This window comes from Bos mutus, chromosome 4 (assembly GCF_027580195.1).
Source record: "Bos mutus isolate GX-2022 chromosome 4, NWIPB_WYAK_1.1, whole genome shotgun sequence".
Lineage (NCBI taxonomy): Eukaryota > Metazoa > Chordata > Mammalia > Artiodactyla > Bovidae > Bos > Bos mutus.
In genome coordinates, this window is record NC_091620.1 from 53,164,549 (window position 1) to 53,180,453 (window position 15,905).

The 15,905-nt window shown below is 44.1% G+C and overlaps 1 protein-coding gene and 1 long non-coding RNA gene across 6 annotated transcripts in view; one reads left to right on the forward strand and one right to left on the reverse strand.

The window, feature by feature from the left end:
* Positions 1-27: 27 nt before the first annotated feature.
* LOC138987618 (uncharacterized) lies at positions 28-10,874 on the forward strand. Its single transcript, XR_011463999.1, has 4 exons — positions 28-2,403; positions 3,180-3,314; positions 4,837-4,907; positions 10,744-10,874. It is a non-coding gene; the product is annotated as an uncharacterized lncRNA (long non-coding RNA).
* A 438-nt stretch (positions 10,875-11,312) lies between these two features.
* NOD1 (nucleotide binding oligomerization domain containing 1) overlaps positions 11,313-15,905 on the reverse strand; it is a 93,366-nt gene continuing 88,773 nt past the window's right edge. For 2 of the 5 annotated variants that reach the window (XM_070369485.1, XM_005901399.2), the window contains one exon: positions 11,888-14,423. In XM_070369485.1, coding sequence (XP_070225586.1) covers positions 14,351-14,423 — 73 coding nt within the window. In that variant the 3' untranslated portion in view covers positions 11,888-14,350. Of the gene's footprint in view, positions 14,424-15,905 lie in introns of all 5 variants that reach the window. The other 3 variants (XM_070369486.1, XM_070369488.1, XM_070369487.1) reach the window with 3 other exon arrangements.

A 15,905-nucleotide genomic window follows, 5' to 3' on the forward strand; every position in this document is an offset into this window, starting at 1 on the left:
GATATCAATACAGTGGTTAAGGCCCTGAGTTCTGGAGCCAGAATGTCCAGGGTCATATCCTATCATTTCAGCTGGTTGTGTGACCCTGGGCAATTTAACTACACAGTGCCTCAGTTTTTGCATCTATAAAATGGGGATAATTACCACAAAGTAACTCATAGGATTTTTATGAGATTAAATGAGATAAAGTATATAAAAAAAAAAAACCCTTAGTTCAGTGCCTAGCCGGTTAGAAGTCATAATGATTTTTTTTTTTAATTTTAGGTTTCTTGAGGTATAATTGACAATTTAATATTTTTAATTACTCTTCAGACCTATGAGAATGAAATATTTACCAATACATCAGAAACTCAGGTTTGTAGGAGATTGCCTATTAGGAGATGCAAGCTGAAGCCTCGACATAAAAGTTTCAAGATGTATATAAGTTACTTTCAAATGCTATAGCAAATGGAAAAATTATGTTGAAAATATAATAAGGTTAAACAAATATGATAAAATGTTAATACTTGTCAATATATGTAGGATATGAGTGTTCATTTATTATTTCAGGTTTTCTGTAGGTTTGAGACCTTTCCTGGTAAAATGTGGAGGATGGACATTCTCTCCCCAGTTCTCTCAGCATCCCATTTTCTTTTCATTCCTCCTTGCTTTCTCTCATCTTCCCCAGACTCTCTCCCCAGTCTCTCCCATGAGGGCCTCTCGTCTCTGCTCATCTACAGGTCTCCCCTTGTTACGTCCTCACGACTAGCAGCAGCGTTGCCAGTGTAAGTGGTTAAACATACAGCTCTGGAGCCAGACTGCCTGTGTTGGAATATCTGCCGTCTCTCTTACTGTGTGACCTTGGGCAAATGACTTAAACTCTCTGTGGCTCCTCCAAATGGTTGTGAGGAGTGAAGAAACAATGAGTATCTATAAATCATTAGAAGAGGGCCTAATATCTTGAGAGCTTTCTGTAGGAATTTGCCATAATGGTACTATCCTCCTGGTGTCCTTCACTTCTTTTCTGTTCGGCAATGAGGGGCCCTGCAGCCTTCCTCCTGAGGACAGGTATTTGAGGGAAGATTGCAAATGCTTCTTACTTAATACCTTTTTTTTTTTTTCAACACAAAGGAATTGAAATGAGCAAAACTCTTCCTGAAAAAGGTTTCCACATTTAGAAGAAATATATTCTACTCTGTTTTTGCTTTCCTGTTACCTTCTGAAGAGATGATTGTTTAACAGTAAAATCTTGCATTAACCCTGGATGTCGACCATGGCATCAACACCTCACCCTAACCTCACGAGCCCACCTTGTCTGCACTGTCTTCTTAACTTACTCTTGAAATGGCACAGCCCTTCTTCCCGTGTGAGGCCAGTCTGTCACCTGTGCTGGAGATCCCAGCCTCCTTGCCTTCTCAGGAGCCATGCATTCTCTCTTATTCCTTATTTCTCTAGTACTCACCTTTCCCTCCCATTCCATCTTTTCCATGCACATTTAGCTCCTTCTCATCTTAAGTTAGGCTTCCCTGGTGGCTCAGATGGTAAAGAATCTGCCTGCAATATGGGAAACACGGGTTTGATCCTGGAGAAGGAAGATCCCCTGGAGAAGGAAGTAGCAACACACTCCAGTATTCTTGCCTGGAGAATTGTATGGACAGGGGAGCCTGGCAGGCTACAGTCTGTGGGGTCACAAAGAGTCAGACACGACTGAGTGACTAACACTTTCATCTCAAGTCAGACAAGGGAACCCTCCCTAGACTCCATATCCCCTTTGAGCCACCGTCCTGTCTTTCTGCTTCACATATTTCTGGAAAGATATTTTCCTCTTCCAGTTCTCAGTCCACTCCAGTGGCTTCCCTGTTGCCAGTTTAACAAAATGGCTGTTACTAAGGTGACCCATAACCTCTGTGTCACTAAATCCATGGGCATTTACTTTGACTTACAAAAACATTCAGCAGCAATGTAATCTCCTTATTGAGACCTCTTTATTCATCATTGGCTATCTGTTGTTCTGTCAATAATAAAGTACTCTATCTTTGACCCAGGAGTCTCAGGTCTCATGCTAGCTTCCATGAAACAGTGTCTGACTTCTAACTTGTGAGTAGGCCAAAATCCAGTCCCAGACATGACACTGACCATTGTAATCCTAGCAGTTCCATAGTGCTTTGCATGAAGTAAGTGTTCAATATTTGCGAGATGGATGGATGGACAGACAGACGGACTTTCTCAGTTCTGCCAAGATACTGCAGGGATCAGACCTGAAGAGCCAACCGTGTTGCTGGATTCATTCTGGGATCGTGGGGGGAGACAGCTGAGAGAACATGAATGTTAATTTGATCTGAAGTTTCTCTGGGCTTATGTGTCTCATTGGAGAGTATTTTGAACTGCCAGCTTCTCTTCTGAAATGTAAACCATCTGACAGAGGTAATCCTATTAGTTCCATTTTATTCTGAATTACTTGAATCCACGTAATGTTCTAATATTTAGCTGAGTTTAGCAGTAGTGCGTGGGGAGGGTTGATGTGGGAGGTCTGCAGCCTGGGGTGGGCAGAGGCCTGGGTTCTCTGTTTCAGAGGGGGAATTCTGGATATTCCTGGGTTTCTTGGAGAGGATGTGACGGTGGGGGAACCAGGAAGTGAGAATGAGAAGTGGGTAACAGCAAAGGCACATTTGGTCGGCCTCAAGATCTACCCAGAGCCTGCCAGCAGTCACTGTGGACGTGCCATAGAAGTTCATCTCTGAAGCTGCTGGTGCCAGAATGCTTCAGACTGTAATTGTCCCTGTTGGGATGGATTGTTCCCCTTTTACAAAGTAACAAGCATAGTTTTTGCACATAGAATAAAATTATTTTCAGGACAGATAAAAGAGTGAAAAGAATGAATGAGAAAATTAAATTTATACCTTTTAAGATTTCTTGAATTAGACACTGAATAATGTGTAGAAAGGCCAACAGCCTTTACGTTGACAGAGGGGTTCTTGGAATAGACAAAGGTGACAAGAATTATCTAGGGTTTGTCTATCAACAGGAGGGATATCACCCCTAAGGGGGTAAAAGTTGGTTCTTGGGGGGAAAAAGAGTTTAGCTATTCAATGGCCTGCAGGGTCAGGGTACCTAAACAGAAATACAGTATATTTGTGGTATTAAGAGTTTTATGGTGGAAGAGGGGATTAGGTTAAAATGTCTTACAATTCTCTTTACAGGGGTGATAATGAAAAAAAGTTGAGAAAACTGGACTAGATGATTCAGATGGAAGTATAATGTTGACCACCAATAGGCCCTCCTTTTGGGAATATGTGTTGACTCAGCAGAAGGAAAAAGATCTCACACATTGTCTGGTGAGTACCCACTGGGAGATCTAAAAGCAGCGGTGGGCAGCTGGGCCATTCCCTGGAGCTGCTCAGTAGGTGATGAGTTGCTGGCTCCGTACAAATGCGGTGCCCAAGATGCCAGGCTGATGGGTCCTGGCACATATGGCCAGCTCCTGGACAAGACACAGCAATAGGAGGGTATGAATCAGGATGGGAGTCAGGATTCCAGTGGCTAACCTACCTACCTTCCACGCTCCTTCTGCTCTGACCTCCCTCCATCACTATTCTCTCCTGCTAGCTCTCAAGACTGCCATTATTCATTTCTGCTGGAGGCCAGGGGATCAGTAGCAATGTCAACCAAGTGGGTGAAAAGAATGGTAGAAACACAGAACCACATGCTGACATCAAAGACAGAAATGACCTTCAGCCATAAGGATTCAGTGTAGAACGCCAGATAATTCACTCTAACGTCTGTGAAATTAAATTAAAATGCAAATAGACTTTTAGCTTTCTTAATCCCTGCTTCTGAATAGGACCTGGACAGGCAGCTCCTTAACAAAATAAAAATGGAGACAGTGTCAGGTATGTCAAGATGCTTCGTTCTTACGTGCGGGCTAAGTCACTTCAGTCATGTCCAGCTCTTTGTGATCCTATGGACCAGAGCCCACCAGGCTCCTCTGTCCGTGGGGTTCTCCAGACAAGAAGAGTGGGTTGCTGTGCCCTCCTCCAGGGGATCTTCCCAACCCAGGGATCGAACTGGCATCTCTTAGGTCTGCCTGCATTGTCAGGAGGGTTCTTTCTCGCTCATGCCACCTGGGAAGCTTAGTTCTTATCCCATAGGTATTCAGCCTCCGGCTTCTGGTTTCTGAGCTGCTTACAAGTCTAGACTCTGATGTCAGTTCGAAAATGGCAATGTTGTTTCAGAGGGGCTCTCAAGGTGGGGAAGGATGGCTTAGCACTGCTCCCTCTTTTGCCCTATCTCTGATGCTCATGCATCATAAGGTCATGCTACCCCACTCCAGTACTCTTGTCTGGAAAATCCCATGGATGGAGGAGCCTGGTGGGCTGCAGTCCATAGGGTAACTAGGAATTGGACACGACTGAGCGACTTCACTTTTCACTTTCATGCATTGGAGAAGGAAATGGCAACCCACTCCACTGTTCTTGCCTGGAGAATCCCAGGGACGGGGGAGCCTGGTGGGCTGCCGTCTATGGGGTTGCACAGAGTCGGACACGACTGAAGTGACTTAGCAGCAGCAGCAGCAGAGGGAAAAGGTGTGATTAGATAACAAATGTTGCTACTTCTAGGGCCCTACAACATGTCAGACACTGTTTTAAGTGCTTTATAAAAATACTTATTAATTTACTCCTCGTAACCAAACAGCCCTGCAAAGGGAGCAGTACTACTACAGATGGAAAGCTCAAGTACAGAAAAGCTAAGTCATTGTCCAAGGTCACACAAGTCCTGGTAGCCCTGGAATTTGAACCCAGACCCTCAGTACCCACAGAACTGGCTGTAACTCTGATGTTTCTCTCCCTAATTTAACAGTGTCTTTGAAGTCATGGATGAATGCACTGACAATGAAATTGCTCTTAACACCATGTACTTTGGATTTTTATGTAAGTAGAACACGGGATCAGTATCCGCACCCCCTACACAGTTGAATCCTTCAGGCCACTTACGTAATGGACTAATCGTTGGATACATGCTGCCCTCTTGTGATGGAAATCATCCCAGTACGACCTTCTCCAGCTCTCTGGAATACACCTACCTCCTTTGGTCCAGTCCCATGGTTGTGGCTGGCAGAGGATGTGTGGGCTTTGAAGAGTCAGATGTGGGTCACCCGACATTCTCCAGGGTGTTCCTCACCTTGAGACTGTCAGTCAGTGAGACTTGAAAACAGGAGTCCGAGTCTTGGAGCTTTTTGCATCATTGGTATATGAAAATAAGACCAGGCTTCCCAGAGCAACACTAAAGACACCCCACCTAAGTCCTTGGGGAACAGAGTTCATTTTGTTTAACTTGCCCTAGTGAATTGGGATCAGGTTTAATAGGCTTGACAAAAAAAAAAAAAAAGTCAACTGGAGAATGAACTGGAGGTCACAAACTGTCTAAACAGAGGGAAAATAAAGCCAGCCAGAAGACCTGTGTTCTAGTCTTGCTCTACAGATAATGTGTGTGACCTTGAGCAAGTCACTTTTGCTCTCTGAGCCAGTGTCCTCACTGGCATGGTAAGAAGGCTGAACTAAGTGAGCTCAAAATCTTAGCTATTACCAAGTCCAACCTTCTACAGGAAAGGAAAATCCCTTTCCTGAAGGGAAATCCGCCCCCAGCCCCCCATTTTTATACACATTCTCATTAGTAATTTGATATACATATGCAAATTCACTAGTCCTCATTTTCTTCACTCAGGAAGTTATCCCCGCTTCATAGGGGTCTTGGGAAGAATTAGTTACACTTGACCCAGTGCTAATGGAATCAGTCAGACTGTTTGTTTAGACAAAGTAGAGACACATACACACATACACGTTTAAAATCAAGGAAAACTGATTTTGAAGATACACTTACTCAGTTATAAGTGACTGTCTTAGTGCCACTTGAGAACAGATGCCAATGTAAGGGCCACTCATGAGTCCCTGCAGCTGCAGGTATTACCAGGGCCTGTCTGTGGTGGTAACATCCCTGTGTGTGTGGGCAGGGCCTGGGTGCCAAGGCACAGGTCCAAGGCAGGGAGTCCCATTCCTATTCAAAGGAGATAGCACATTGTTCTCTAACTTCCACCCCCTTCCAAACCATTTATTAGACTCCTAAACCTGATGGATTCATGTAGATTGAAAAAAATAATAAAAATTTACAGCAAGAATCTTTGACTTGCTAATCCCACTCCAAAGAAATAATCCTAAAGAAACTTTTTTACTTCCATAGAAATGTCTATAATAATCATCCCTACAGCCAGTCTGGACACCTGAATGTCTAACACTTGGGACATAATTAAGCAAATTAACATACCAATAGAATACAAATGATAATTATAAAGATTAATAACTGGGAAAATTAAATAAATTATAAATGTTCACTGTGATTCAGTTCAGTTCAGTCGCTCAGTCGTGTCCAACTCTTTGCGACCCCATGAATCGCAGCATGCCAGGCCTCCCTGTCCATCACCAACTCCCGGAGTTCACTCAAACTCACGTCCATCGAGTCGGTGATGCCATCCAGCCATCTCATCCTCTGTAGTCCCCTTATCCTCCTGCCCCCAATCCCTCCCAGCATCAGAGTCTTTTCCAGTGAGTCAACTCTTCGCATGAGGTGGCCAAAGTACTGGAGTTTCAGCTTTAGCATCATTCCTTCCAAAGAAATCCCAGGGCTGATCTCCTTTAGAATGGACTGATTGGATCTCCTTATAGTCCAAGGGACTCTCAAGAGGCTTCTCCAACACCACAGTTCAAAAGCATCAATTCTTTGGCACTCAGCTTTCTTCATAGTCCAACTCTCACATCCATACATGACCGCAGGAAAAACCATAGCCTTGACTAGACAGACCTTTGTTGGCAAAGTAATGTCTCTGCTTTTCAGTATGCTATCTAGGTTGGTCATAACTTTTCTTCCAAGGAGTAAGTGTCTTTTAATTTCATGGCTGCAGTTACCATTTGCAGTGATTTTGGAGCCCCCCAAAATAAAGTCTGACACTGTTTCCACTCTTTCCCCATCTATTTGCCATGAAGTGATGGGACCAGATGCCATAATCTTCGTTTTCTGAACGTTGAGCTTTAAGCCAACTTTTTCACTCTCCTCTTTCACTTTCATCAAGATCTTGGCTTTTTAGTTCCTCTTCACTTTCTGCCATAAGGGTGGTGTCATCTGCATATCTGAGGTTATTGATATTTCTCCTGGCAGTCTTGATTCCAGCTTGTGCTTCTTCCAGCCCAGCGTTTCTCACGATGTACTCTGCATATAAGTTAAATAATCCGGGTGACAATATAACAGCCTTGACTGTGATTATAACTATATAAAAAGATGTCAAAATAGTCAACCCTAAAAAGGGAAATTCTGACATGGATGAACTTTGAGGACATCATGCTAAGTGAAATAAAGAGTCACAGAAAGACTGTATGGCTTCACTTATGTGAGGGAACTAGAGTAGTCAAAATCAGAGAGAAAGAAAGTAGTGGGTGGTTGCCAGGAGTGGAGGCAGGGGGAATTATTGTTTAATGAGCATAGAGTTTCAGTTTTACAAGAGTAATTCTGGAGATGGGCATTGGTGATTACACAACATATGAATGTGTCTATACCACTGAAATGTATAAAAATGATTAAGATGATAAATTGTATATTACATGTATTTTACCATAATAAAAGTCTCCATGTAGGCAAAATATGGAAAAATGATATGCAAAAATTAAGTTGTTATTAGCATTATTATAAGCATTTTTTTCAGTTTATTGTGATCCACACAGTCAAAGGCTTTGGCATACTCAATAAAGCAGAAATAGATATTTTTCTGGAACTCTGTTTTTCGATGATCCAGCAGATGTTGGCAATTTGATCTCTGGTTCCTCTGCCTTTTCTAAAACCAGCTTGAACATCTGGAAGTTCACGGTTCATGTATTGCTGAAGCCTGGCTTGGAGAATTTTGAGCATTAGGCAATGGCACCCCACTCCAGTACTCTTGCCTGGAAAATCCCATGGGCGGAGGAGCTGGGGTCGCTAAGAGTCGGACACGACTGAACGACTTCACTTCACTTTCACTTTACTAGCGTGTGAGATGAGTGCAATTGTGCGGTCGTTTGAGCATTCTTTGGCATTGCCTTACTTGGCATTGGAATGAAAACTGACCTTTTCCAGTCCTGTGGCCACTGCTGAGTTTTCCAAATTTCCTTGCATACTGAGTGCAGCACTTTCACAGCATCATCTTTTAGGATTTGAAATAGCTCAACTGGAATTCCATCACCTCCACTAGCTTTGTTTGTAGTGATACTTTCTAAGGCACACTTGACTTCACATTCCAGGATCTCTGGCTCTAGGTGAGTGATCACACCATCGTGATTATCTTGGCCATGAAGATCTTTTTTGTACAGTTCTTCTGTGTATTCTTGTCACCTCTTCTTAATATCTTCTGCTTCTGTTAGGTCCCTACCATTTCTCTTCTTTATTGAGCCCATCTTTGCATGAAATGTTCCCTTCGTATCTCTAATTTTCTTAAAGAGATCTCTAGTCTTTCCCATTCTGTTGTTTTCCTCTATTCCTTTGCATTGATCGCTGAGGAAGGCTTTCTTATCTCTTGTTGCTATTCTTTGGAACTCTGCATTCAAATGGGAATATCTTTCCTTTTCTCCTTTGCTTTTCACTTCTCTTCTTTTCACAGCTATTTGTAAGGCCTCCTCAGACAGCCATTTTGCTTTTTGGCATTTCTTTTCCATGGGGATGGTCTTGATCCCTGTCTCCTGTACAATGTCATGAACTTCTGTCCATAGTTCATCAGGTACTCTGTCTATCAGATCTAGTCCCTTAAATCTATTTCTCACTTCCACTGTATATTCATAAGGGATTTGATTTAGGTCATACCTGAATGGTCTAGTGGTTTACCCTACTTTCTTCAATTTAAGTCTGAATTTGCCAATAAGGAGTTCATGATCTGAGCCACAGTCTGCTTCCGGTCTTGTTTTTGCTGACTGTATAGAGCTTCTCCATCTTTGGCTCAGGAAGCAACAGTTAGCAACAGTTAGAACTGGACATGGAACAACAGACTGGTTCCAAATAGGAAAAGGAGTACCTCAAGGCTGTATATTGTCACCCTGCTTATTTAACTTCTATGCAGAGTACATCATGAGAAACTCTGGGCTGGAAGAAGCACAAGCTGGAATCAAGATTGCCAGGAGAAATATCAATAACCTCAGATATGCAGATGACACCACCCTTATGGCAGAAAGTGAAGAGGAACTAAAAAGCCAAGATCTTGATGAAAGTGAAAGAGGAGAGTGAAAAAGTTGGCTTAAAGCTCAACGTTCAGAAAACGAAGATTATGGCATCTGGTCCCATCACTTCATGGCAAATAGATGGGGAAAGAGTGGAAACAGTGTCAGACTTTATTTTGGGGGGCTCCAAAATCACTGCAAATGGTGACTGCAGCCATGAAATTAAAAGACGCTTACTCCTTGGAAGGAAAGTTATGACCAACCTAGATAGCATATTAAAAATCAGAGATACTACTTTGCCAACAAAGGTCTGTCTAGTCAAGGCTATGGTTTTTCCAGTGGTCATGTATGGATGTGAGAGTTGGACTGTGAAGAAAGCTGAGCACCGAAGAATTGATGCTTTTGAACTGTGGTGTTGGAGAAGCCTTTTGAGAGTCCCTTGGACTGCAAGGAGATCCAACCAGTCCATCCTAAAGGAGATCAGTCCTGGGTATTCATTCAGTTCAGTTCAGTCTCTCAGTCTTGTCCAGCTCTGTGTGACCCCATGAATCGCAGCACGCCAGGCCTCCCTGTCCATCACCAACTCCCGGAGTTCGGCCAGACTCATGTGCATCGAGTCAGCGATGCCATCCAGCCATCTCATCCTCTGTCGTCCCCTTATCCTCCTGCCCCCAATCCCTCCCAGCATCAGAGTCTTTTCCAATGAGCCAACTCTTCGCATGAGGTGGCCAAAGTACTGGAGTTTCAGCTTCAGTATCAGTCCTTCCACTGAACACGCCCTGGGATTTCTTTGGAAGGAATGATGCTAATGCTGAAACTCTAGTACGTTGGCCACCTCATGAGAAGAGTTGACTCATTGGAAAAGACCCTGATACTGGGACGGATTGAGGGCAGGAGGGAAAGGGGACAACAGAGGATGAGATGGCTGGATGGCATCACTGACTCGATGCAAATGAGTCTGGGTGAACTCCGGGAGTTGGTGATGGACAGGGAGGCCTGGCGTGCTGCGATTCATGGGGTCACTAAGAGTTGGACAAGACTGAGAGACTGAACTGAAGCATTGTTTAAAAAAATTTTAATATTGTGATACTGCTTTTGTAATACAAATGTGACAGAGAGGAAACTGTCAAGGAAAAAAAAAATCAAGTTATTTTGATATTTGTTATTTGCCCCAAAAAGCACCTAAGTAGGCGTGGGGAAAGTCAGAAACTTGTTTAGCATCCTTGAACTTATTTTATAATTTACTGTGGTTTAAAATCTTTTTTTTATTACTCATTCATTCATTTCATTACAAATCACTGGGGGCCTACAATCTTTTTAGTGCTTAGTGCTTCTGAAAGAGTTTTAAGCTGGTCTGGGTGCAGTTAATTCAGCTTGAAGTCTGTGAGAATCCTGCTGGGACGGCCCCTGGGCCCTGTAGCTCTGCTGCCAGCCCATCTGTGCGACAACATGAGCTTTGGCCTCCTTACCAACTCATTCCGCTTTTCATTAAAATTCCTCTCTATGGACCTGAGATGATGGTCATGCTTTTGCCTTTCAGGTCTAGAGCAAGGATTTTTATTCCTGTAAGTGAGCAATTAGTTACTGGAAATAGACATGTGTCACCCCTGGAAGTGGACCAAAACACCAGCGAGCCAAATGTGCCTTCCCAGTTGGGGAGCTGAAAGGGACACCTGGCAAAGGCTGGCGGGCCTGGCTTTGTGGGGTGGTGCCAACTTCGCTCTGTTCTTACTGTGCAGTGAAGACGTGGATGCGCCTCCCTCTGTTCAGTGAGTGACACGTAAATGGTAAGAATGATGACAACTCATGGCTGTGACTTTTCACTGAAGGAGTCAGGATACTGCAGGAAGCTCAATGTTGAATGCTTCTAGACTTGAATTTGAGAACTTCTAGTGCTATATTTGACCTTGTTGGGACGTTTCCTAAGCCTAAGAGTGTCAAGGGGATACCGGGGGATGCCACTGTGAGCAGAAATGAGAAACACTGGTTTTATAATTGTTGTTGTTTAGTCGCTAAGTCATGTCTGACACTTTGGGACCCCACGGACTATAGCCCTCTAGGACCCTCTGTCCGTGGGATTTCCCAGGCAAGAATACTGGAGTGGGTTACCATTTCTTCTCTAGGGGATCTTCCTGATCTAGGGATCAAATCCAAGTTATCATACTGTGTATTGACCACTGGGGGCTTCCCTGATAGCTTAGTTGGTAAAGAATCCACCTGCAGTGCAGGAGACCCTGGTTTGATTCCTGGCTCAGGAAGATCCACTGGAGAAGGGATAGGCTACCCACTCCAATATTCTGGGCTTCCCTTGTGGCTCAGCTGGTAAAGAATCCATCTGCAATGTGGGAGACCTGGGTTTGATCCCTGGGTTGGGAAGATGCCCTGGAGAAGGGAAGGGCTAACCACTCCAGTATTCTGGCCTGGAGAATTGGTCACAAAGAGTCAGACATGACTGAGCGAGTTTCACTTTCATTGAGCATAGACCCTGCACCAGCTTTGTGCTGATCTCCATGCAGCAGCTCATTTAATCCTCATAACAACTTTGCAAGTCAGTACTCTGGGATTTCCGTTTTCAAGGTAGAAATTGAAATTCTGACAGTCTTAAGATGTGGCCCAAAGCCCCACAGTGATTTTACATGGCTTATTTTATAAGTTCCAAGTCAACATGTAGGTCTGAAACACGGAAGCTGTGGTTTCTTTCCTGAAATCAACTAACATGTCCTGTAGAAACAGTTGTATCCTAAGTTTGTGGAATTCCTCCCCTACCTCCAATTTCCTATTATCTTTTTCTTGATTTCTCCATTTTTCTGCAGAGAAGTTCACCTATGGACAGTGGAGAACCTTTCCAACAAATTAGGAGTCTAATTTCACTTTTGTAAGAAAATCCATCATTTGCCATCTGGAAGACCAAAGTATTTCCAGGTTAGAATTTAACCCAATACCACACAAATTCAGTTTCCCTTAGAGGCAACAGTTTTAATTTTCATAGTCTCTAAAAGTAGTAATATTTGGTAGTATCTGGGTTCATTTTAGAATCTTGAAAGTTTAGTTTTAGCAGTTTATAAAAAAATATAATTCTGTCAGCTGGGAAGTGTGGTTCTCTGACTTGGCAAGTCTGAATTCTGTTCTAAGCACCCTTGGCCTTCAGCTCACCAAGCGCTCATTCCTTTATGTGATCTGGGCATATCTGCTGCTCAGATATTCTGGAAGAGAGGTCCTCCCTTGGGTGGGGGTGGCGGTAGTGACTGTTAGGCAGATACCCAAATCTGGGGTGGCCAGGACCTTAGGGGAATAGCTCCCATGTGACTGTACAGGATTTTCCCCCTAACTTTCAGGGCTAACTTGTTGAATTATACCCTTCTTAACTGGGGGTGCTGTATAAAGCCAGGCTGGACTTCTGACAACTCCAAGGTACTATTGAATGGCCCCCCAGTTACCTGTCAGCTCAGTGCCTCTTGCCACAGTGGGTACAAGCCCACCCTGGCCCTCTCCTTGGCAGTGAACAGCCGAGAAGGGTAGGGGACAGCCCATCAGGAAACAGTGGTGAGGGCCATGAAATCTGGCTATGCCAGCGTACCCTGGCCCCAGCCACCAGGGACTCAATTATTCCCTCCGAGAAGCCGCTTGTGTGGACTGGGAGGTCAGATGGAGAGGCCTCAGATGCTTTCTCTGCCTTCTTCCTTGTCTTGGTAGGTGGAGGGACTTGTGAAGGATCACACTGAGGATGCTTCTGACTGTTCCGCCTCTGGTTCTCCTCACAGCATGTCACCCCGGGGCCCCACCCAATGCAGTAAATGCCTCTGAAGGGGTCACAGCGTGCTTGCCTGGCTGACTTCCTTTTTAAAACCCCTGACTCAGACAATTGAAAGGACTGATGTTGAAGCTGAAACTCCAATACTTTGGCCACCTGGTGCAAAGAGCTGACTCATTTGAAAAGACCCTGATGCTGGGAAAGATTGAGGGCAGGAGGAGAAGGGGATGACAGAGGATGAGATGGTTGGATGGCATCACTGACTCAATGGACATGAGTTTGGGTAAACTCCAGGAGTTGGTGACGGACAGGGAGGCCTGGCGTGCTGCAGTTCATGGGGTTGCAAAGAGTCGGACATGACTGAGCAACTGAACTGAACTCAATTAGAAATAATGAGTGTTTCAGTATTTTACTAACAAATGAATTGGCAAACGAACAGGTTATCTGGTAAAACCTCCTCCTTCCCCCCATTTAGCATCTACCGCATGCCCACCATGGTGGCAGGGGTCTAACATGCTCTCCCAGCTGAGTTCTCAGTGACTCTGAGCCTTGCCTCCAACACAGCCACCCTCACAACTGCTCAGGGGCAGAAGGAGACTTCCCTTTCTCCACAGGGCGAGAGAGAAGCTCCAGTTTGGATGCCATGGCCACAAGGGCACGCCAGGCCTTTATTCCTTTTGGAGGATGGTACTGATTCTTCTTCCTGGGGCAGAGCCCATCTCACAAAAGCCCTGAGTGGAGCCTCAGTATTATGCAGACATCACCCTGTCCCTCAGACTGGTGAAGAGGGCATCCTACCATCTTTGTCAGCAGAGACTCCAGGACCAAGACAAAAGCCCATGGTGGGTCCTTCCTTTGGCACCAGCTCCCTACAGAGCGAGCCTTGGAGGAGTCAAAACCCCACCCTGCACCCCCGCAGTGTCTACAGTGAGGTGGGAATAGTATCAACACTTGGGGAGGCACTGAGGAGGAAGACAATATTTCAGGCAAAATACTTTTCTTTGTTGAGCACCTCTGCCCCCCAGGAAACATGGTACCAACTGTGCACCACGTCGTCATCTCTTCAGTGAACACGGCGGTGACTGACGCGCTCCCCCTGGCCTTGGGGCAGGCATTTGTGCGAGCTCTGAGTCTCATTCCTCTGGGTGCAGATTTTACATAGTCATGGCTATGCATTAACATCTCTTTATAGAATGTTTACAGTCACTAAAATGGCTCATGCTTTTCCTGCAGAATTGTAACAGCCACTCAGGGCCTCTGCCAGTCAGAGGGATCTCTGCCAGATCCCACTTGATCTGCATCAGGAAGACTGGATTCCTAGAAGTCCCACCTCAGCAGACCCTGGATGCCGCCATCCAAGACAGGCGTCCAAGACCCCCCACGAGAAAACATCCCCTCAGAAACAGACAATCCTCTTCTCATCTTCAAAGACCTTGGCCTCCTCTGGCTTTATCAAGTTCCCATTTAAGCTGTTGGAGAAAAAGAACACAAGTAAGTGAGGGACCACTGTATACACCTTCCCAACATGTGTTCCTGACACACTCTCATGCTTCACACAGCCCGGAAATTCAAACACTTTTTTCTTTTTTAAAACTGAAGTATAGTTGATTTACAGTATTGTGTTAATTTTAGGTGTAGAGCATGGTGATTCAGTATTTCTGTACATTATTTTTCAGTATAGGTTATTACAAGATAATGGGTATAATTTTCCTGTGCTACACAGTATATTCTTAATATAGTAATTTGTATATATGTTAATCTCATCCCCCTGATTTGTTCCTCACCCTTTTGGTAACCATAAGTTCATTTTCTATATCTGTGAGTCTCTTTCTGTTTTGCATATATACAAGCATGTGTATTATTTTTTTAGATTCCACATCTACCTGATATAATAGTCTTTTTGTGACATTTCTTTTAGCATAATATTCTCTAGGTCCATCCACTTTGTAAATAGCAGTATTTCATTCTTTTTATGGCTGAGTAACATTCCATTGTGCATGTGTGTGTACATATATATGTACATATACATGTGTGTTTATCACATATTAACCCAGTCATCTGTTGATGAGCACTTGGGTTGCTTCCATGTCCTGGCTATTGTAAATAGTGCTGCTGTGAACTCTGGGGACATATATCTTTTCAAATTAGTGTTTTATCTTTTTCTGGACATATACCCAGGACTGCAATTGCTGGATCATATGGTAGTTCTCAGAGAAGGCAATGGCACCCCACTCCAGTACTTTTGCCTAGAAAATCCCATGGACGGAGGAGCCTGGTGGGCTGCAGTCCATGGGGTCACTAGAGTCGGACACGACTGAGCGACTTCACTTTCACTTTTCACTTTCATGCATTGGAGAAGGAAATGGCAGCCCACTCCAGTGTTCTTGCCTGGAGAATCCCAGGGATGGGAGGCCTGGTGGGCTGCCATCTATGAGGTCGCACAGAGTCGGACACGACTGAAGCAACTTAGCAGCAGCAGCAGCACGGTAGTTCTACTGTTTAAGAATCCTCCATATTGTTTTCCATAGTGGCTGCACCAATTTACATTCCCACCAACAGTGCACAAGGGTTCCCATTTCTCTATATCCTCTCCAGCATTTAGTATCTGTAGACTTTGATGGTGGCCATTCTGGCAGGTATGAAGTGATACCTCATTGGGTTTAGATTTGCATTTTCTAATAATTAGTAATGTTGAGCACCTTTTCATGTGCCTGTTGGGAATCTGTAAATTGTCTTTGGAAAAACGTCTATTCAGGTCTTCTACCCATTTTTTAATTGGGCTGTTCTTTTGATGTATGAGCTGTTACGTATATTTTGGACATTAATCCCATGCCAGTTTCATCATTTGCAAATATTTTATCCCATTCTGCAGGTTGTCTTTTCATTTTTTCAGGGGTTTCCTTTGCTATGTAAAAGCTTTTAAGTTTAATCAGGTCCCATTTGTTTATTTT